This window comes from Watersipora subatra, chromosome 3, assembly GCF_963576615.1.
Source record: "Watersipora subatra chromosome 3, tzWatSuba1.1, whole genome shotgun sequence".
Taxonomy (NCBI): domain Eukaryota; kingdom Metazoa; phylum Bryozoa; class Gymnolaemata; order Cheilostomatida; family Watersiporidae; genus Watersipora; species Watersipora subatra.
The window spans coordinates 67,303,668-67,325,934 of NC_088710.1; the positions used below are offsets into that span (position 1 = coordinate 67,303,668).

The 22,267-nt window shown below is 34.8% G+C and overlaps 1 protein-coding gene across 2 annotated transcripts in view; it reads right to left on the bottom strand.

Moving 5' to 3' along the window:
* Positions 1-22,267, bottom strand: part of LOC137389808 (inactive histone-lysine N-methyltransferase 2E-like) — a 47,664-nt gene that overhangs the window by 12,529 nt on the left and 12,868 nt on the right. The window contains exons 6-10 of one of the 2 annotated variants that reach the window (XM_068075920.1): positions 14,972-15,121; positions 12,612-12,787; positions 4,716-4,833; positions 3,001-3,110; positions 2,393-2,693 (exon numbers count right to left, since the gene is read on the bottom strand). In XM_068075920.1, coding sequence (XP_067932021.1) covers positions 2,393-2,693; positions 3,001-3,110; positions 4,716-4,833; positions 12,612-12,787; positions 14,972-15,121 — 855 coding nt within the window. Of the gene's footprint in view, positions 1-2,392; positions 2,694-3,000; positions 3,111-4,715; positions 4,834-12,611; positions 12,788-14,971; positions 15,125-22,267 lie in introns of both variants that reach the window. The other variant, XM_068075919.1, reaches the window with a different exon arrangement.

Consider the following 22,267-nt stretch of genomic DNA (forward strand, 5'->3'; position numbering starts at 1 on the left):
GAAGCCATCTGTACTACACACAATAGTAAAATAGGAACAAGAAAAATCACCATCAGCCATCCTAATAAGTCAGCTACTCTCAAAGCAATCACAAGAAAAACGCTAGACTCTATGTTTCTTAGCATAAGACAGTATTCAAATAGAATGCTTCTGAATAGCATACATCCTATTATAGACATATGTTTTATCACAGCCACTGCAGTTACTGGCTGGTCAAAAGTACGTCATTTATTAAAGGCAACAGAGCTTGACAGTATGACTTGTTAATGCTGACAACAGTGAGATTGCTAACAAAAATAGTTTGATGGACTGTTAATTCCGTCTCGAATGCTATCACAAATGAAAAGTGCACTGTAAAACCAAATAGTATCAGGTTAACCTAAAAATAAGCTAGGTATGTATTCTTAGCTAGGAAAACATGGCAATTTGTTTGCTAATGTAAATTACGGAGCAGATGGTTGATCCAAATAGCTTCATGAAATGTTATACTGTGTGAATAGTTCCATGAAAAATGGACAAAATGTTAGCAGAATAACCAAAATTAACAAGTTGATGTTCCGTGATCCGAGATATATAAATACATGGCAAATGAGGAAGATTGTCGTGCGCGGAAGGAATAGCTCTACTAAAATTAATAAATTTGATCAACAATCAAACGCTTTTCAACATTTATGTAGATCCAACAACCTAAGTGTGAGGTTAAAGTAATGGTTTTGTACTACCCTTCACCTTTTGACTTGTTATAGTTACTGTTATTACTTTAACTGCTGTTAATAAAATTGCTAAAGTATTGTTTCCCAAAATTGTGATGACCTTTAAAAATAGCTGCGCTTGGTTAGATAAATAATGAATATCTCTACCAATGGGTTAATGTATATAGATAAATATTGCACCTGCTCCTGCTCTACAACCTTCTAATGAACCTCATAGCAACTATTAGTTTTGCTATTGGGTCAGACTAAGTTGGTGAGCTGCAACAAGATAGCTGGATATTGGCTTATCAATTAATTAATTAATAATATAACTGGTGTTTTGGACATGAAGTAAACGAAAGAAAAGAAATGTTAGGTGGCATGTTTACTCAAACCTTTCACGATTTTAGCTATTATTGGTTGTGGAAGTTTCGATTATTCTCATAGAAAAGACAGAAAAAATTCAATGATCCGTTTAATTTGTTCCATTTTTTTGTCAGTTTAGTATTGGTTTTGAGTTTCCATTCTTTAATAAATTGCATCAAACAAGACACAAATTGCACTAGATACAAGTACATATTGGACACATACAAGTGTAACAATTGATGTTGTTTTGTTACTGACCAAGTACATTTCGGAGTTGTCTGTTTAATTAAAATACTTCGGTCATGAAATAGTAACTCCCAAGTAACAGGTTTGTACCCGTTACATTTTAACTTGCATTGGTTACACTGATAATGTGAGCTTTATGCCTTAAATTGCTTTTGCACTACAGATAAATATTTACTAAAAAAGATTCACTATCATATAGAATTAGTATGTAATGAACATTAACTATGAGCTGGTTTCCGTGATAAACACTGTATAACAAAGATCTAATAGATGAAAGACCGTAAGATTAATGCAACTCGCCACATCATTGGTCTTGAAATGTATAAGTTTCAGCTGACAATGCCACATCAGCTACTTTTCAAAAGCAGATCTGTTGCCATATTTTCCATAAGTTAAGATTTCTTTTCATCAGTTTCACCAGGTATTTTTATCTCATCAATTAGTGTGAAGCATAAACTGCACCCATTTTAACCAGTAGCCATATGAAATTTGTTCCGATAAAAAGTAAGTAGCTATCCCAAATTCTGGGAATTCTGAGAACGTAATAGATTTAACTTCGAGTTGTCCGTGTCCATCACTAGAAAGTATGTGCTTAAAATGAGTTTTGGGTCAAGCCCGGATAGCAAAAACTAAATTAGCCTAAGCTTAAATTTGGATTGACACACATTGGGTAAGTTTCCATTCAGTGATAGTGCAGCAACGACACCTGGAGCACCTGGGTGCGCCAATGCTGAAGTCCTACGCTGGGCCTATGAGTGGATAATGTTTTCATAGGGTGCCATAGTAGAGCAATGGTTGTGTGATGCCTTATGTCAAGGCATATATCTGCATATGAAGCAACAGGAAATCAAGGACTATGCGCACGCACAAGCGTGAAGCCAATGGTCGCTAAGGCCGTTTCCATGGCACAAAGATGGCGCATCGAATGACTGAAAAATGATAGAATGCGAGTCATGAATGAGAAAACGCTGTCAGATAACCTTTAAGGCATTTTACCACATTACAAACCAAGTAAAAAGTAATAAGTCCAACGAGTTGTAGTTATAAAAATGTTATAAACTACACGTGTTATAAACTATAATGCTTACAGTAATATCTGTCTCCACAAAATGGTTTGAAGGAATGTCAAGCTTGAGTTTCTCCGAAACAGCTCGTTTGCTAGGGGTTTGTTTGCTAGGGGTCTGTTTGATGGGGGTCTGTTTGATGGGGGTCTGTTTGATGGGGGTCTGTTTGATGGGGGTCTGTTTGATGGCTGCTTGCTTAGTACTCGATGAGTGCGTTTCACCATTCGGAACGGTTTTGTCTAGTGAGGGTCGTTTTTTCACATTTCTACCAGCCTTCCTCACTGGACACTGAGTTTTGCTACATGCGCATTCCACATCATACTCACTAGAGAAGGCAAATAGAGAAAAACCCGTTATGATCCCATCACAAAAACGCATCCTCTATATTGCAACAACAAGCATTATTAAAAGTTGTGTCCGTAGCGTACTAAAACCAAATGATATATAGCTAAAAATGTAACACTAAAAGTTTAGTTATTTAAAAACAGGAGTAGTCTTTCCATGTACAGTAAAGATCAGGACGAGACAACAAACTTTATTACAGGTATGACTACCTTTAATTAAACAGCCACAAGAGTTTAGAGGGAGATTTACAATGACTTCTGAGAAACCATTTTAGAACATTCACTGACCAAAATTTGTAATCGTAGTCGAATGGAATTGTCACTTCACATCCATCAGCAATATCTTTGACAGCGAATAATACCAAATGAATCTTTCCTTTTTCTATTAGATGTCGAACCTACAAACATTTTACAAGACATTAATAAGAACTACTGAAGCTATAACTAAAATTTATATTAATAGTGCATTTTTTCTCTGAACTAATAGACTTACTGCCATTAATTTACATAAACCCATTCAGTACTAATTAACTATCGGTTGACTGCCCCCCAAGCCTAATTAATTTTTCGGTAGCCTTATAATTAAAATGGAGCTACACGAAATTGTGTATAATTGGAGTACTTTTTAAAATAATCTAGATTTGTTTTTTGCAACTTAAAGGAAACATTCCAGGCTACAATTTGATATAAATATCGGTGTATATTTACAAATTCTACTAGCCACAATTTATAGTGCTTCCGTGAAAATTTTTTTGATCAAAGTGAATGTCTATGTTTCAATGCAGCTCACAAGCAGATTTTGGGTACTGACATCGTTGAATTATGTTAAATTAATAGGAAGCTTTATCAGCAGCAAATCAAAAAAAAAGATTTCTCGATTCCAAGCAATAGAACAGGTGTTACGAACTTCTAACCAACACTACGTCACAACACTACCAAACACCATGTGATTATTCTTGTTCCAATATAGCCTTGCCTTTGCCTAAAGCCTTTGGAGGACGACATGACGGTAAAATATAGATGTGGCACTCTGAGAAAACATTCAGAAAGCAGAAACAAAAGCAGAAACAAGCTACAAACAAAATTCCCAACTTTATCTAAATACGTTTTTATTTCGGATTTTTCGTTCGTTAAGTATAGCAAAAACGATCGTATTTATTTCTCAAAATGGCTGAATTTTTTGTTGCTAACAGAAAGCAGTTTATTTTAGTTTGTTGTTGGTATAAAAATTAAACAAAAAAAGGCATAAATATAACCAGAAATCGAGTTATAAAAACATTCACGTGGCGCCATTCACTCTGCCCATTAGCGTCAGTATCACAAAACGAAAACTATGTTGCTATACCTGCAAGAGTTAATTAAAATGTTATAATCATGTGTAGCATGAAAAATCCATATCTTACACTGTTAGAATATAGGTTGTTTAAAATTCACAACCAAAATTTTGGTTCTTTTTCGTTTTTTACCGGTTTAATTCTATACAGTGCCACGTAAAGCTTACCCTCTTCCATGAAAAAGTTCTAACTTTCTTCTTGAACATTACTTTTGTTGCTATTTTCTTCACCTGAGCTGATTACTACACCTAATTCACTTAAGAAGTTTGCCAACGTCCAAATAAACTTTTTCCAAAACGGCAATCAACAAATTTTCAGAACAGTTTATATCTATCGCGTAATTTGTTAGTCAAAAATCTATTGTCCAATTACATATTGGGTATCAAAATGATGCCCAGGCTCTTAAATTTCGTTTGGTGAATTAATAAAACCGATGTAGTTAAAAGGCTAAGCAATAAAGCGACTCAAAATTTATCTCGAAACATTCGGGATCAGGCCCCAAGAGAACGAAACTCATCCCAAAATATTCGGGAACAGGCCTGAAACTATGCCTTTTACTATGCACAAGTATCAGGAATGTCAGACATATTCATTAAAAGTTGGGCACTAAAAATCAAGTTCTATTTTAACTGAGTAATAGGCAAGATTACGAGTAACAAGATAAAGTACCTCAGAATTTGGAGCACAAGAACGACGAACGAATCTCGCCTCATTGCCAAAGGAGGTTGCATCCATGCATATCTGCATGCAATCCCAGTTCTTGTAGAATAACACAAATGGTTGTGGCCTGCAAAAAAAAGCTTTTAGATTAATAATTTAACTTAAAACCTCAGATTTTGTAGTTTATGTATTTTACATATGTTGACAACATCTAAAAAATGTCAACAAGCCTTTTTACCATGGAAGTTATCTACATAGTGGTAAAAAGAATGGCCAGATCATATAGAGTTGTGTTTATTATTTATAAATACAGTGAAACCTCTACTTATGAAAGACTATATAAAAGCACATAAAGTATTCAAAATTTTCATGCTACAAAACATCTTTGGGTAAAAACCTAGCTTCGACTTATGAAACATATTTCTAGATACGAAAGGCCTTTCGTACTTTGGTCCATTTGTTAGTTTTGTCCAATAGCCAACTTGAAACACATCTCAATCAGGCTAGCGAAAATCAGTAAACGACAAAAGATTTGTTTTTGTCTGTTAAACAATTTGGAGTTATCCTATAGCGCATACAGAACAGGACAACTTCGTTTCTAGTAACACTGCAAAAGTGATGTTTCATAAGTCTTGCACTGGTCGAGACTGCATTTAATCACACACAAGGTAAGCACATTTACTGTAGGTGTATACAGTTGAATGCTGCACAAAGGCATAAAAACTAGTGACAGCAGTAATATATTGTGTGGTTCAATAGAAAAAAGGGGTATTATTTGACCAGTGTAGTACAACCCTGATGTACCATCATTTTCACATACAAATTTTAGAGCTAGCGATCTAAACTTTGAGCAAATATTTGACTCTGCACTGTAGGAAATTATCAACAAAAACATTCACATAGATTGGTTTTACAATGCTCGAATAATATTGATCAGTGCTCCCTCCCTGCCTTTATTAGTTCTCCAATTACGACTCCAAGGAAATCTAAGGTGAATAGTAGAAGTGGTACAAAAAAGGAAGATAATTCTAGCCATTGAATTAGCCAATAGAAACCTAAAAGCTAAAGGAAAACACGAGCAAATATCTTCAGGTCAATTCTTTAAATAAAAAATTTGCCAAAGTCATCCAGTAGTTATCAAGAGAAGGTATGTGAGAGTGATGAGTGAAAATAGAGAGACAGGCCTTGATAATTAAACATAAAATACCAAATATGCCAAATGCCTGAACAAAAGATACATATATATATATATATACACTAGCTGTACTACCCGACGTTGCCCGGGAAATAAAAAAGTCTTTGGACAGAAAATTGATTTGTATTTAACATATAACAACATTTGCCATTCTAACTTTCAAACTATCATGAGAAGTGTTTTGTATAGTTGAAAGGTTTTCAAATTTTGTCAAACAACTGTAACTTTTAAATTTCATATCATGAGGAAAATGTTTTGTGCAGGACAAATAAATTAAGAAACAACATAAAACAACTATAAAAGTGTTTAAATGTAAATGTGAAATAATTAACAAATAATAGCTAAATTAAGTCTGTTTTACTACGATTACAATAATAGATGATTTTTAGTAATGATACAATTAATACAAACTGAGAAAACAAAATAAAAATCTAGAATATGTTGAATTATTAATAACACTTCATTGCATAGAAGTGCGTGTATAAAAAAATATACTGTTCCACCACAAGCAATCCATCAAAACTTTGAATAAGACGATACTGGTACCTCTCGATATTGGTACAAATGTAAAAATGAGATATCGTACTGTCTTTGTCTGACCGAACGAAGAGAGAATGTCAAAGCTCTTCCTACGAAGATGATACAATTGTTTACGTGAAAAGAATTGGCCTTGACTATGATATAGAAGTTCAAGAAAACACAAAAAAGCATCGCGTTTCATAGAATTCATAGTTTCAAATAATACGTCATTTAGTGTGTGCATACGCTATATGATAACATCGATGATCAATGCGCCTTGAATAGCTCAGTGGCAAAGCGCATGGATTTAAAGCTTGGGGTGGCAATCTCCGTGAGTTCAAATCCATGAAAGTGCGAAATGTTACATCGCGTTTCATAGAATTCATAGTTTTAAATAATATGTCATTTAGTGTGTGCATACGCTATATAATAACATCGATGATCAATGCGCCTTGAATAGCTCAGTGGCAAAGCGCATGGATTTAAAGCTTGGGGTTGCAATCTCCGTGAGTTCAAATCCATCAGAGTGCGAAATGTTAATTCCAAGATTTTAATAGCTATAGCTGGACAGACATATGACCGATATAGAGATATATATATATACAGTAAAGGCTCCTACAAGGTGAATAATTCACTCAAAGTTTACGTTATAGGGACTTTATAAGAACAGTGAAATACATGTAAATTGACTAATCCGTTCCAAGATATTTTCAAACCCACCATGTAAAAAGGAAAACATGACTCTCAATTTGTGGGCTGTACTGTAACTGCAGTATTCTTGGTTTGCATCGATGACTATTCTTCTTTTTCTGATCAATCTCACTGGTTTTATAAACCAGTGAGATTGATCAGAATTATTAGATCAGATCGATTATTTGATCAGATCGCGATTATTTTTCCAATAAGGAAATGGAGAGCGCATATCTTTGACGTTCATTTGCAACGATTTGCTTATTTTTTCTAAACAGCAATGTCTATTCTGCAAAGTAAATGTAATAACTAATATTTTTACATCTACAATAAAGAAAAACCATAAAATATTTTTACTATAAAAAAGCGGTACATATACTACCTATTCTTTGGCTATCAGTGTCCAGGGGGGTCAAGGTTAGGATAAAAGGGAACTTCTGACGATACTCCAACGCATGACATTCAGGTTGATGGACCGACCCGGTAATACCTGCACCAATCGATCGCCTTTGTATTTATGAATAATTGAGCAGCTACCCTATTCTCTGTTTTGTCAACACATCTGACGATTTATCACGATGAACTAGAATGTTGCGAAAGTTGTATATATAATAGATATAACGTGATACGCACGTCGTTTTTTCTTTCGCAAGTGCGACGAGATAGACTAACATTTAAATCGAAGTTGAGACCTCGCCCGACTTGACATCTTTACGTCATATGGAATTTTTTACGTAGTAGGAAGCAAAAGCTTCACATAAATTTTTTACGTTATCTGGAATTTACATTATAGGAGGTATACATTATAGGAGCGTCTACTACAGTGGTGTGCATAAACTTGGAATCACATTGTTTTGTTCACTCTATATCGAATGGATCTTCCATTTGCTTTCTATTTTCCCGCCAATTATGATGCCATGCCAGATATTATATATCAATCTGATCAGCAGAAGATGTGCTTTCAAACAATGCATTGATTGATTTAACACAATCATTTCTGAGTGATTTATATTAATCTAATTCACTCCTGAAGAGCTCAGAAAGTTGGTTAACAGCATGCCTCGACGGTGTCAGATGGTGATCAAGAACAAGGGCTGGCCAATAAAATACTAATGCTCAGCTCAAGACACCTTACCAGTCCTTCTGAAGACCAACAATAACCCAACGGCCCTTTTCAGGGCCACCAATTTGTATAAAAGAGTTTGTTTGTATCCTGTTTTATCAATTTTCACTAACAACATTCATAGCCTGCAATAAGTCTGCCTTTCGGTAGATCCACCCCCAGCGATAAAAATCTGAGAATATTTTCGAATATTTGGCATCATTTTGTTCTTCAGAATTTTCCCTTTCAAATGATATATATATTGATGGGGTTGAGGCACTTAACTCCAAAGAATTTTTTAGACAACAGCATATAAACATACATATTTGAAGATTTAACTGGTGATTCCAAGTTTATGCACACCACTGTATATACATGTGTATATATATATATATATATAATAGAAGCTGTATATATATATATATATATAATAGAAGCTGTATATATATATATATATACAGCTTCTATTCTTAAAGATGTGGTTGCGTCAAAAAATTCGATTTAACGAAATTAAGACCCATAAAAGGCTAAAACATCAGCTACAATTTGATGCCAATTTTGTCTTTGTAGACCAACCCTGTCCAGAGATATATGCGTTTGAATGAGGCCCTCTTTTAAAAAGCTCACGTTCCAGCGGGTGCTTCTTTCGTGACGTTACAAGCAATATATCTGAAAAGAAACCACGAGCGATATATATGAGGTCGCTTCCTTAGCCAATCATCAGCGCGAAATTTTTATATAGGCCGTAATAAATGTTATCACTCGTAAAACGCGTTGTCTGCGATCTCAAATTTAGGGATTTTACTCTAATATTATTATTATTAATTCGCATGGACATCGATATTTACTAAATTAATTAACATCGTTACTTTAATGAATTACTCGATCGACACGTTTTATTGGCGAACAACATACACGTACATGTAATTGTAAAATTGCTGTAAAGTTACTGCGAAGGTGACTCCGAGTTTTCTTGGCATCAGGTAGTTAAAGTTCTGCGGAGGAAGCTCGGAGAATGGAGGTAAATTTATCTTTTACTTTGAGTCTCCTATAGAGTTTCCTGTTGAGTTTACATTCAGATTATATTTCCCTGTTTGAGGCTAAAATGTAATTTCCTGCACGTGCGAGATACGTATGTACAGTGAGTTCTTGACAGCTTCTTTTTAATCTTTAGCATCTAGCAATACAATGGCTTAGATTGATGAATATAGTAAAGGTAATATTTTAGTACTCATTAATACATTTACTAATTAATAAAATTGTAACTTTTTGCTATCACTAATCATCGTTTTCTATTTTTTTATCGGTCCACCTAGCTACATTTGCTTCAAATTTTCTGTGGCAGCTTTATCTAGTAAATTAGATTTATGATTTGACATTAGATGTTCACTTTTCACTTGTAGAAAGTGAAGAAAATCGATTGATCAATGCAAATCTTTAATTTCCAGAACCAAAGCTTCGAATCATTGGCTTGGCGTACTTGTGCCTTTGTTAAACGTTTATTCGTTTTTAAAATTACACTCGCAATCTATTTAACTCCCAATTTGGAAGCTTTCAATAGATACGCTTTAGAATGACATATCTATGAATGACATATATTTATTGCATTTGTTTTACTGATTACAGAATGTTTATGTCGTCCCACCAGCCGAAGCAGCTTTGTCAGAGTGGAAACTGCCATAAAGGGGAAAGAGAGACTTGAATGTGTGCTGCATAAACCATGATGTTTTGTTTGAGTTTGTTGCAGTAGATGAATTTGTCTTATTGTATCAGCTAAAACTATGTGAGTGGCCACGACTTGATGAATATTTTTAATAAAAGCTTTATGCCGAGATGAAAATATTTTTGCTTGTAAAAATTATATAATAAAATAATAATATTGTTGAAGATAATGCAAAACATGATTTGCAGAATATTGTAGTGAATTGGATATGGTATATGGATGTCTGCAGAACTGGAGAATATGAGTTCAAATCCAGTTTGCAGCAGACTTCTCATCCTTAAAACTCTATCCCTATGTATATTCTTTTCAAAGACGCGGCTTGCTTATTTTACTTCGGTAGTATTCGGTAAGAATACTACTAGTAAGAAACTAGTAAGAAACTAGTCGTAAGAAACTAGTCGTAAGAAACTAGTGTAGGCAATGATATACAGCCCCACCCCAAGGATAGGCGACGGACATAATGTGGACGGGACTTATGGGAGGCTGTATATCGTTAGTATGGGTAGCGGCGGAATTGTGGTGATACAAAGACCTCGTTCTACATAGTTAGCTTGACAGAATTACCGTAGACCGGTAGAATTGGTAGTCGGTACCCAAATGTTTACACAACATTTGGAGAAAGCGAGTAGAACAAATTTTCAATTTTCGTTATTTGAGGCCTTTGAAACATTCATAATAATGCATCTGTAGCTGGATTTAAAATTTTATTCTAGCCAACATGAGCAAATACAAAATAAGATATATGCCAATAGAGCCGCGTAGGAGTAGACTTTTAACGCAAATAGCCGATGTGAATACGAGAGATAGAAACAGGTTGTATAACGCGTGACATCATTTTGGGCAAGTCTAGGCACGTTTTTGTGGCCTGAGTGTTTTTACGGCGATCAGATTTTTTCGATTTTAATCTTCAAATATCTTGGCAATGAGATCGCGTAACACAACAAACAACACATCAACTAATAGAGAAAAAAAAATGCTTTCTTTTAAGATCAACTCAAATTTGACGCAACCACATCTTTAACGTGGGCTACAATAAATTCCAACTATCGCAACTTGTATACATATACGAGGGGTGATCATAAAGTTCCCGGAATCGTTTTCCTAGTCAAATATAAGACCATGTGCAGTTGTTTTGATTGTTCCATGTTGCTAAGCAGCACGGGATTTCCCCATAGCCAAAGTTTTACGCTTGTCAGAGCACCCGCAATGAAGTTATAGTAGGTAATGTCAAGGTCATTTTTTATCATTCGTCGGATTTTTCGAAAATGAATGAAGTAGAAGAGCAACGCGTTTGTGTAAAATTTTGTGTAAAACTTGGAAAGTCCGGTGCTGAGACGCTCCAAATGTTACGGACAGCTTATGGAGACTCTGCCCTTAAGAAAACAGCCTGTTATGAATGGCACAAAAGATTTAGAGAGGGAAGAACAAGTACTAAAGATGATGACCGCATGGGCAGACCAGCAACTTCAAGGACCACAACTGCCACAGACCTTGTGAGGCAGCAGGTGATGGGAGATAGGCGATTGACTATACGGGAAATATCAGCAGAAAGTGGGCTTTCTTATGGTACATGTCATCTTATTCTCACTGAAGATTTAGGCATGAGAAGGATCTCTGCAAAGATGGTACCCAAACTGCTCACTGACGACCAAAAAGAAAAAAGAGTTAGCTGTTGTATCGAACTAAAAGATGCTTTAACACAAGATCCTGACTTTATTTCAAAAGTTGTGACTGGGGATGAAAGTTGGGTCTATGGTTATGACCCAGAGACCAAATCACAAAGTTCTCAATGGAAATCCCCTGGCTCTCCTAGGCCTAAAAAAGCTAGAATGTCTCGCTCAAATGTAAAAACGCTGCTGATAACATTTTTCGACATTAGAGGTGTGGTACACTCTGAATTTCTGCCACATGGTCAAACTGTGAATCAGCATGTGTACAAAGACATTCTGATAAGACTTAGAGACAGTATCAGAAGGAAACGTCAAGATTTGTGGCTCTCAGGTGACTGGTACCTACACCATGACAATGCTCCGGCTCACACCTCATTGATGGTACGTCAGTATTTGGCAAAAAATAAGGTGACTGTGCTTAACCATCCCCCTTATTCACCTGATTTAGCACCATGTGACTTCTACCTATTCCCCAAAGTCAAATTGACAATGAAAGGTGAAAGATTTGACGACATACCAACTATTCAAGAAAATGTGACGAGACAACTCCGAAGCCTTACGGAAAGTGATTTCCAGCATTGCATGGATCAGTGGAAACACAGATGGGACAAGTGCATAGCAAGCTCAGGCGATTACTTTGAAGGGGACAGTTTAAATTAAGTGATTACGATTAACGGTTTTTGTGTACTGAGACAATTCCTGGAACTTTACGATCGCCCCTCGTATATACATATATATGTATATATATACATATACATGTATATATACATATATATATGTGTATATATATATAGATTGCGATAGTTTAAAGTTATTGTAGCCCACGTTAAGAATAGAAGCTCTATGATCACCTTTATCTACACAATGTTCATCTCCAGCCCCATCAAGGCGACACCTCCTTTAAACAATGGGATATGCTAACAAATATCTTCAGCCAATTTGGTGTCGATAATACCTGTTTCTACATTATAAATACTATATTGAGTCAACCATAATCAACATTTACCTTTTTAGGAAATTATTCTCTTGTTCAAATTGCTGCTGTAGCATCATTTTACCCCGAAACTCTATCAAAGCATCTCCACAACCCACTGTGTCCCCTATCTCCAAGCATCGATGACCATTGGCTAGCAGACGCAGCTGACATTTTGGTTTTTTCAACTCATCCACCACACCCACCAACTACAAACACAGCACAACACAAGATGCAATAAAAAATCAACACGCTACCCACATTACGTTAGTCAAACATTAATAAAATAGTTAACACTTTTGGCTTTTTATACACAGCTATCGGTGAAAAATAAACGATATTAAGTCTACTGAAGGAGTGTTTTAACATAAACTACACTGAAAGTTATGTCAATTCTCAACAAGTGGAACTTTATATTGACGACTCTAAATTGCCAATGACTATTTCAATGCCCAAAACGCTTTGCTTTACAAATTCACCTGCATAGCGAAAAATATATCTCCAGTGGCACTATCAACAGAAGTGCAAGTCTTTTTATACAAAGTTCATGGTTCAAAAAATGCTCATGGGGTGAACTATTACAAGATAAACAAAAAAATTAACTCAGTTTAACTCGGAGTAATCCATTGAAGAAATATACTTTCAATGGCTGAATTCACAAGCAACAATAGCTGCACTGTTTGTTATATATTAAATCTTCTCATACCCTTGAATGTTTGCAAGTTGAAAATGTGGTTTTATGCTTCGATGTCAAATATAGATACATATAGGATTCTATGGCTAAACATAAAGTAAAATAAAGTGAAGTTCAAAGCTACTAAAAACTCTACAATAATAGTATTAAATAGAGTAATTGATTAATATTAAAACTTTTCTGGAAAGTAAATTGTGACTTTCTAAAAAATATTTTTCTTTTGAAGCAGATAAACTTTGTATATCAAGGTTTGACTGTATTTTGAAAACACTGTTGTTTACTCATTAGCACCCATTTGTTTACTGGCACAAAATGTCAAAAACCAGAAAAATTTGTCAACTACTGTGATAAGCCAGTCACATACAAGCGTAACTTTTTTAAACAAAGTTCATGAGGCAAAAAACAGCATTCATTTTCTAGGAGAAAAACTTCATATCTACTATTAACTCATGATTGTGCCACAACGCTGTAGCTGAGAATTGCCTAGATGCACACTACCAAAGTACAGTGCACCCTCAGTATTCAGCTTTAATCCGTTCCAGGGATTGAAAATCGAATGGAGGGGTATAGAAACCATAGTAATTATATAATGCAAACACCCCCTGGTAAAATTCATCAAATTATATCATATTAAAAATTAGTAACAAAATAGTATGTTAACCTTAGTAACTATAGTTACCTACAGTAACTTTATTGTATTTTGTGTATTTATTGGTGATGATCTGCATTAAAATGTAACGTTGCAATGTGCTGTGTGGCGCGTACCATAGACAGTTCTTACCTTCCAGACAGAGGTATGTATAACATAAATTTTGAATTTACTTTAAATAAGTTTAGTTTATTAAACACAAACTTAAAGCTCAGTTTTAGCCTGTAGTTTCATCTATATTACTGAATTTAAACTTTTTATCACTAAAATTCTATCACCTATTAGTTGCCGGCTCCATTTTTAATATAATTTTAGCCAGTCTCATTTAAAACCTTTTTCAACCAAATTCGGCAAGACAACCCGAACGATGCTGTTTTCGTAATGAAGCGGATTTTTGTTAGCAGGTTAAGAGAATTTGTCTGACCACTGACCTTTTGTTTGAAAGGATCACAACTCCAACTTTGCTACTAGTTTTAAAGGAAAAATATTATCGTTTTGCACAAGAGAATTGCTGAACTGAGCGAAATCGGCTATCACGTCTCTTTCATGCATTGTGAAAATGTTTTGGCAAACAGCATTTCGGCGTCTTTGTTATTTTGACACAACAGATGTAATAAGCGCACCAACTGACAAATTCAAACTAGGGCAAAAGTTTTATTAAATCCGTATAGCGAAATAAGATTTGTATGCGAGGCGAAAAAATCATCATGTTCTACTTAGAGGGTGAAAACATCGTATAACAGGGGAATCGTATCCTGAGGATGAACTGCACCACATTATCAATAGTCGATTGAGATTTAGCTAAACAAAAAGACCTATTAGGTCAACAGTCTACAAACCTGATATAACAAAACAAATCTCTTTTATAGGACAACCAAAATTTAGTGCCACCAGAAACAATGTAACTAGGAGAGTTAAGCGGCCAAATATGTTCCCCGTATCCATCCATGTAATAGCAGAAACAGATAAACTTGATAATTTTAAAAAGCATGATAAGGTTCCTTGATGAGGCAAAGATCAGTCGGTTGGATTTGTGCAATAGTGAGATACCTGACTACTAGTATCTGGTTTGTAAGACTTTAGACACTCCTCAATATCTGTACTATACTGGTTGTTAGAAGCCTGTTCATATATCGCATTCCATGGAAATTCTTCTGTATCGCCGTCCACTGATAGTAACAAAGGCTCATGTCCACCACCCTGCTAACAGGTAAAATGATGACTTATAAACAAGACATTTACTAACATCCTGAGTAGCTTTAGACTTGCAATGAAACGTTAACAAAATCGCAACATGTTGTTGTATGTTATTACTAATATTACCTGATTGTGCTAAACACTTAATTTCACCAACAGTTTTTCACTTTTCGGATTACATAACTTAATAGCTCTTTATGTAAACATAGCAACAAGTTGCAATGCTTGTGTGGTAGTAAGAATTTATTATTTTAGTCTAGATCTTTTATCAAACAGGTAATGTTAGTTCTTTGTTAACGATGCCGATTTTCGTTAAGATTTCAAGACACTCCCAAAGACATTTTGGTGAACATTTAAAAACCTATACAAAGAGCCACATGAAATTGAATAGACATAGGTACAAATGTCATATAATAAATTTCCAACAAAAACAAATTGAGAACAAGTTAACTATACAAAACAGTAATTGAAAGACCAGATTAATTATTAAATTTTATTTAAAATTCAAACATTAATACAGATCATATTAAAAACATTAACGAGTAACCTATGGTTGTGGTTGTTTAACTAGTACTAACTGTCATAACTAATTGCATTTTATTTAAGGCAATCTGACAGTATGCCAGCATGCTGTGAATTTGAATTTAGAACATTGAGCAACGATTAGACTGATAGACTTGCATGGTATAAGCAGCCTGTGTAGCAGGCTGTAAAGTTGTAAATATTATCAGTGTATTTGATTTGTAGTTCATGTTGTTTGGATTGAGTTATGCTGGCTTTAATTCGTGGTGAATTTTGTTATGGTTAGGTCAAAAATATTAATTTGATTACAAAGATAGTTGTGTACATTACACAACTACAATGGTATATTCACAACAAAGTAGTTGAAATAGAAACATTCCCAGCAACAGTTTGACAATCCGTGATTATTATTAGCACCAAAAACCTAACACACATAACCTTAGTAGCCAGTTAACCAGGCGGTGGTAGGAAAAAGTAAGTTAATTGTTGTAAGAATAGGTATTATTGTAGGAGTAGATAATTGCTTTTTTAGATGTTGCTTTGCAACTAATGAGTAAAATGGCTTAGGACATGCTAGATCGCTTTGTCTAGACTCTAGAACGTAATGCATGATTGATTTGATGCATGTAGCTGATGAGCAGATTCAAGTAGCACAGATTTTACTTTTTTTATGTTCAGCGATGTTGTCATTTAATAAAATCAAACTTTCTAGAGCTCTCTCGAAAAGCAGCTGTTATTTATTTAACTATTATTGCTTCAATGTATTTGTAGCAGATTATTTGTTAGCTCTGCACATACAGTTTTTATTCTAGAACTAGAAATTCCTCTGTCAATAGAGCCCACGACCAAAGTGGTATTGGAAAAAAGAAAGGGTACTGCTGGTTGAGAAATGCAATATTAGCAGCCAAATAGCACTGCAGTGCAATAGGATAACTGCAATGGTAGCTGTAATGTACTGGGTGTTATTACGTACAACAAACAGCAATAATGAAAGGAAAAGATTATGTTTATATCTCTCCCCTGCAATAGGAGAAATGCAATATTAGAAGTAAAATGACAAGCTGCTGTGTAATATACACAGTTTGAAAGTTGGTTGTGTTGAATGCAGAATGGTTTTGACAACGATCTGTAACCAAAGTGAAGAAATGGGTCATGATCACAGAAACCATGGTGAAGTCGGGTGTGTGAGATTTAGAGTTATCTACACTAGCAGGAGAAAATTCTCAGTTATTTTGCTTTAAAAAAATTTGATTCCAGCTTAATTACAGCAGATTTTATGGCCAATAAACTGAATGCATGTTTACCATTAGTGCGAAAACATAGTTTTGAGAAAACTGGTGTTAAAGTTTGAGAAACGAAAACCAATGCACAATTTTGTTTACATTTCAAAACGTCATAGCAACCAATATCAAGAAGTTGTGATATTTATCTACATTTTTGTATTTATATCTAAAAAATGATGCTGAATTTAAAAATCTAAGCATATTTTAGTCGGTTGTCATAGAAAGAGCTGTATATCTATAAGAAAGTGTAGGCCTATAACATGATTTTGCAGATATTAAAAACGGCTTGGCAGTACCTCGATATTAGTACTAGTAGTAGATACAATAGTAGAATCATCAACAAAATCTTTAGAAAAATAATAACTAACATATTGCACAACATCGGTCACTATATACTTCGATCTTGTGTATTCGAATTATTACTCTTATAATTAAACCTTATAATAATCTTATAAAATCGAATAATTATTCTTATAATTAAATATTGTAATAATCTTATAATCGTTAGAAAGATATCATCGTCATTTCCTTTACTTTCACTGCTTTGGTCACCAGTTGGAATACCAAAGTACTCATTATAAGTGTCCAAAATGTCAGTTACTTTGAAATCGGCAAAAAAGAAATGATTACTTTTCAGTACTTCTACATTAATTACAGAAACCTTCGGCAATTGGACAATGCCATAGACCGGTGAAATGTGCACGTGTTTCTCGTGAAATGCGCACGACTTAACGACTTAACTCTCTGTCGCACGGCCTTATCGGCGGTTCTTTGGATGGTCTTAATTTTGATTAAAAAAAGGCTTGTCAAGTTTTAATGGCGATTTTAGACAAGACAGGTTTCTATTGAATCGTTTGATACAAGATTTCAAATGATGTTCACTTACTACCTAAACACTAAATGTTTTCTTGTCAGCTAAATTTAACTACTTGCTTCAAGCAGCTTTTACTAGATTAAAAGAATATATATGATATTCTTTGTTATAAACATTTTTTGTTTACCTAACAGAGTTGTTATTATATGAATTCCAGAGATCAATTACAGATGCTTCTTTTCCATTCTTTTTATCTCTTTATTGCTCTTTATCACTATATGTAATTGGCTTGTATCTACCTTCCAGATATCTCCTGAGATACATTCATGTCAGATAACATCACTTCAGACGTCATTTCCCAATTATTATTTTGGATATCACCAGAGCTAATCCATTTTTAAAGCCAACATGACTAAAGCATCTTCATTTTGTTTCTTATCTTTATTACATCAAGAGCTACCCACTTCGTAACCATCTAGTGCGAGGCCGTCATCTTCATCTATCAAATTGTGACTTTCTGGGATAATCTACTAATATATTTGTCCTAACATAAATCACAAATTTGTGACACTCTGGTATAAACAACCCAAAAAATTTTAAGCAGAAGCAGCATTCACTTTTTTATTAAATCAGTCAGGCTGGAATTAGACAAAATTGAAATAATTTTATCATATTGGTTTGGTCACTTTTTCATTGTTTGATTCTCAGCTAGTCATAAAGATCAAATAATAAAAAGGAAGTGGTGGGAAAATATGTTTTAGGTTGTCATAATACTATTGCTTGGAGATACAGAAGATTCTACTAGAATGCGAATAGTCTTGCTTGGGTGAAGACACGATGTATGGTATATATATATATTACTGTGATAAACATGTATGTTTCAATAATCAACTGAGCAATACGAATGTAGCAGAGAAATGTGCCAGAATGCCAAACTAGCCATTAAAAGTTAACTCACAGCACAATTTTTAATCGCATCAACCAGCAACAAACCACATAATATTTTGGAGTTTCTATAATATTTTTTATGTAATTTCGATCAACTACGACATTTTATCAACATTTTCCAGTCACGAAAATGGAAAGAAAGACTTGGGAGTCTTTGCAAAATATCAGCTAAATACAGTTGCGAGGCTGTATTAAAATTATTCACTTTTTGAAACAGATTATAGCAAATTTTTACAAACAATCTTTTTAAATTCCCAATTTGTGTGAAAAATAAATTTTTGCTGGATGATACATAGATGTACAAGATGTACACACAAGCTGACTAGTGCAATTCTATAGGCCTAACCACTGCTGAAAATATGGCGCAAATGTTTTGGTATTTGTGGAATCTGCTTCGGCTTTGTATTAAAATTATCTGCCACATTAGATAACGGCAATATCTAGCGTGGCGACTAGATGGAGAAAATGTATTAAAATGACAGCCAACGGAAGTTCCTTTGTTTCAGGTTCACGCATAGGCTAATCATCGGCATTGGCACAGTATATCGTACATATATGATTTGCTGAAAAAAACGAACGTCTTGTGTCACAGCTCTTTTTGGTCTTCAAAATTGTTTTTCGGTTTTCGTAACATTAAAATCATTACCAAAAGATCAAATATTATGATTAAATTGAAACAATTAAATTGTAAAATATAGATGGAATTTTAAAATCCTCTCAATTAACCTTTAATGGGTATTAACGTTTTTCGAGATACTGTATTGAGGTAGCAGCGACTCAATTTGGATCACACCGCTAAAGCGTGTACTAAATACTCAGACTATACAGCTGATGGTCTACACAATTAATGCCAAAATTAAAAAGATGGTTATGCATAGGCAATTATGAAGGGCTGATGATATGCGCATGAAACCTCAGATACATCTATTGGCTATATCCACCAAAAACATTTAATAAAGCAACTTACAGACTACAATGGAACATCTACTTACGAAAGACTACATGTTCTCCATAAAATTCTCACAAAATGTATTTTCGGAAAAATATTACTTCGATGTACAGAAGATGTTTGTAAATACAAAAGACAAAAAAGCCGTTCATACATTGGCCTTCTTGCTTGAAAAGCAAAACAAAAATGGGGAAAAAATAATAAATTTTCAATTTTACTGTGTGCATGTGTTCATTTGAATTTCTGTGTAAAAAAGTTTTGAATTTAGTGTGTATGTTCATTTTTTGTATTTAGTGCACCTCCAGATTACGACCTCCCTGTTTTACAGTTTTTTTTCACACTACGAAATGGAAGGATTCACTCTATGTATTTTCGTCCCCTCCATATGGCATTTTTCACCATACGACATCAACAAAAATATCGCTCGGAATTCTAATTTGGCGGCCGGTGTGCTGAATACATCAGAATAACGAAGATGCCGATATGCTATTCGTCGAAATTCCTCCCACTACACCTGAAAGAGATACGATGCTCACTATCTCTTTCAGTTCAGCATTATTCGCTATAAATAAGAGTGAAAATGAAACCGGAAACAGGTAATAAAGATGAAGACGATGACAAAATTAAAGTTTACTTTAGTAAAACACATACCTAAACTTGGCTTCAAAATTTTACTCGCAACAAAATTTACATTACAGTTATTTGGTATCATAAAATTCCCCATGTCTTACTCTGCTGTGTTGTAGGTGCAAAACATGCGGACATGTGATTACAAGTCCTGGAAAGCTAAAAAACGAACAGTTAATCGCAGCCATCACGAAAATGCAGTAGTTTGGAATCTCTTTATTTCGACGACATACTCAACGTGGTTATTGTTTTGACACGTGATGTGATCACATGAAATGAAAGGCCAATAAAAGGCTCAATATGAACGTTTCGTAGCACTAGTTTATGACAAATACTTTGGGTTTTACCGAAAAGCCCTTATCAAATATAGATGCTCGCTACTTTACAGTTTTGTTTCATTTTGGCCTAATCATCTAGTCGTAATCTGATCATGTGACCCATACTTGCTGCAAAATAGCGCGAACAATTTCTGCCACATTTTTCGACTATCACAGGTGACCAACAGGATCGTCATGTTTATCAGAGGATGATATGCACTTCGAGCTAAGGTTAAAAAATTAAACAAATTTGTCTCTCAGCTGTCAACCATAGCCGGCTTGATCCCAGTGTTGTATAATTTGAACTTGCCCTACATCATTTACAGAATAGGACAACTTTAGTTGCTAGCAATTCAAATTCTGTGTTTTTTGTATGATGATGTAGTTTTTCAGTTCATGCTGATGTAAATAAATCTTTCTCCTTATGTTCTCAAAATATTTATTCTGAGCAAAACAAAACTAAGATAACAATACAACACCCATCTCGTGACCGTTGTCCCGGCTTAGCCTCATCTAGACGGCCAACGCCAAAAATAAACAAACATTCATAGATTTTATTCATTATTTCTCTGTCCTTGCTAATTTCCACATATACTTTTTTATTTATCTGGTTCCCCATTTAGGCGGCAACCCTGGCAATAGGCTCACCGGATTATTGCAATGAAATGCAAACATGCTACGAAAACGGTTGGCAACTACAAGTGGTACACTGTTCAACATTTAACGAGCGAGTCGCAAACAAAATCTTCCCAAATGCACTGAACAGGTCAAGGTTGGTACAATCTTCTGTTGTGAGCAGCAATTTCTACGCGATGTTGAATTTCTATAGCACCATGCCATGCAATCAATTGCCCTGCAGTCGGTGCGGTTTTATATCAACATGAGCTGATGAGCATGAGCCACATGCTTCATGTGCCACACGCTCCATGAGCATAAGCCAAGTATCACGCCACTAAGTTTTGCTGCACAAAATTGCAGTTGGGTTGCAACGGCCAATGTTTTAGATCATAATGCGTATTTGCGAAGTACAGGTATAAAGCATGATACGACTATCAACATGGTTGTTCATTACTCAGCAAAAATATCTAATTCAGAGACTCTAATGCAAGCAACAAGCTGAATTAATGAATGTTCACTCATGATGATTCCGCAAGCAACTTTACCATCTAAACTGACTGCCATGAAATTATAAATGAGAAAAAAATCTTACAAATTGCATCAATTTTGTTAATACTAATTGTCAGCATTTCACGCAGTGAAGCGTGCAAGATTTTTCTTCATCCAAAAGACTTGTTAGCCAAACTCAAATTCTATATTATCGTTTCATACTAAATTGTACTGGTCAAAACCAGAAGTAAACAGATCACTAATTATATCAGGTAAACCACAGGCCAACTAATGTAGCATGTTTCTGAAGCACATGGCAACAAAAGTGACATTTCCAAACCATCTAGTGTGAAACAGCCGTTTAACGCAAAATACTAATTTGCCCATTTAATATCTGGTTCAAAAACCTCTTTGCCACAGATGGGTAGAAATGCTTCATAGGCACAACCTCAATATGGAACAACATTTGAAGCACCATATTGATCAAAAAACTGTGGACAAGTGTTTTTGTAAATGCAGACTGGGTGCAGTCGTTTGCTGACAGAGAGTACACAACCAGAGTGCCTGTTACAAAACGTTGCT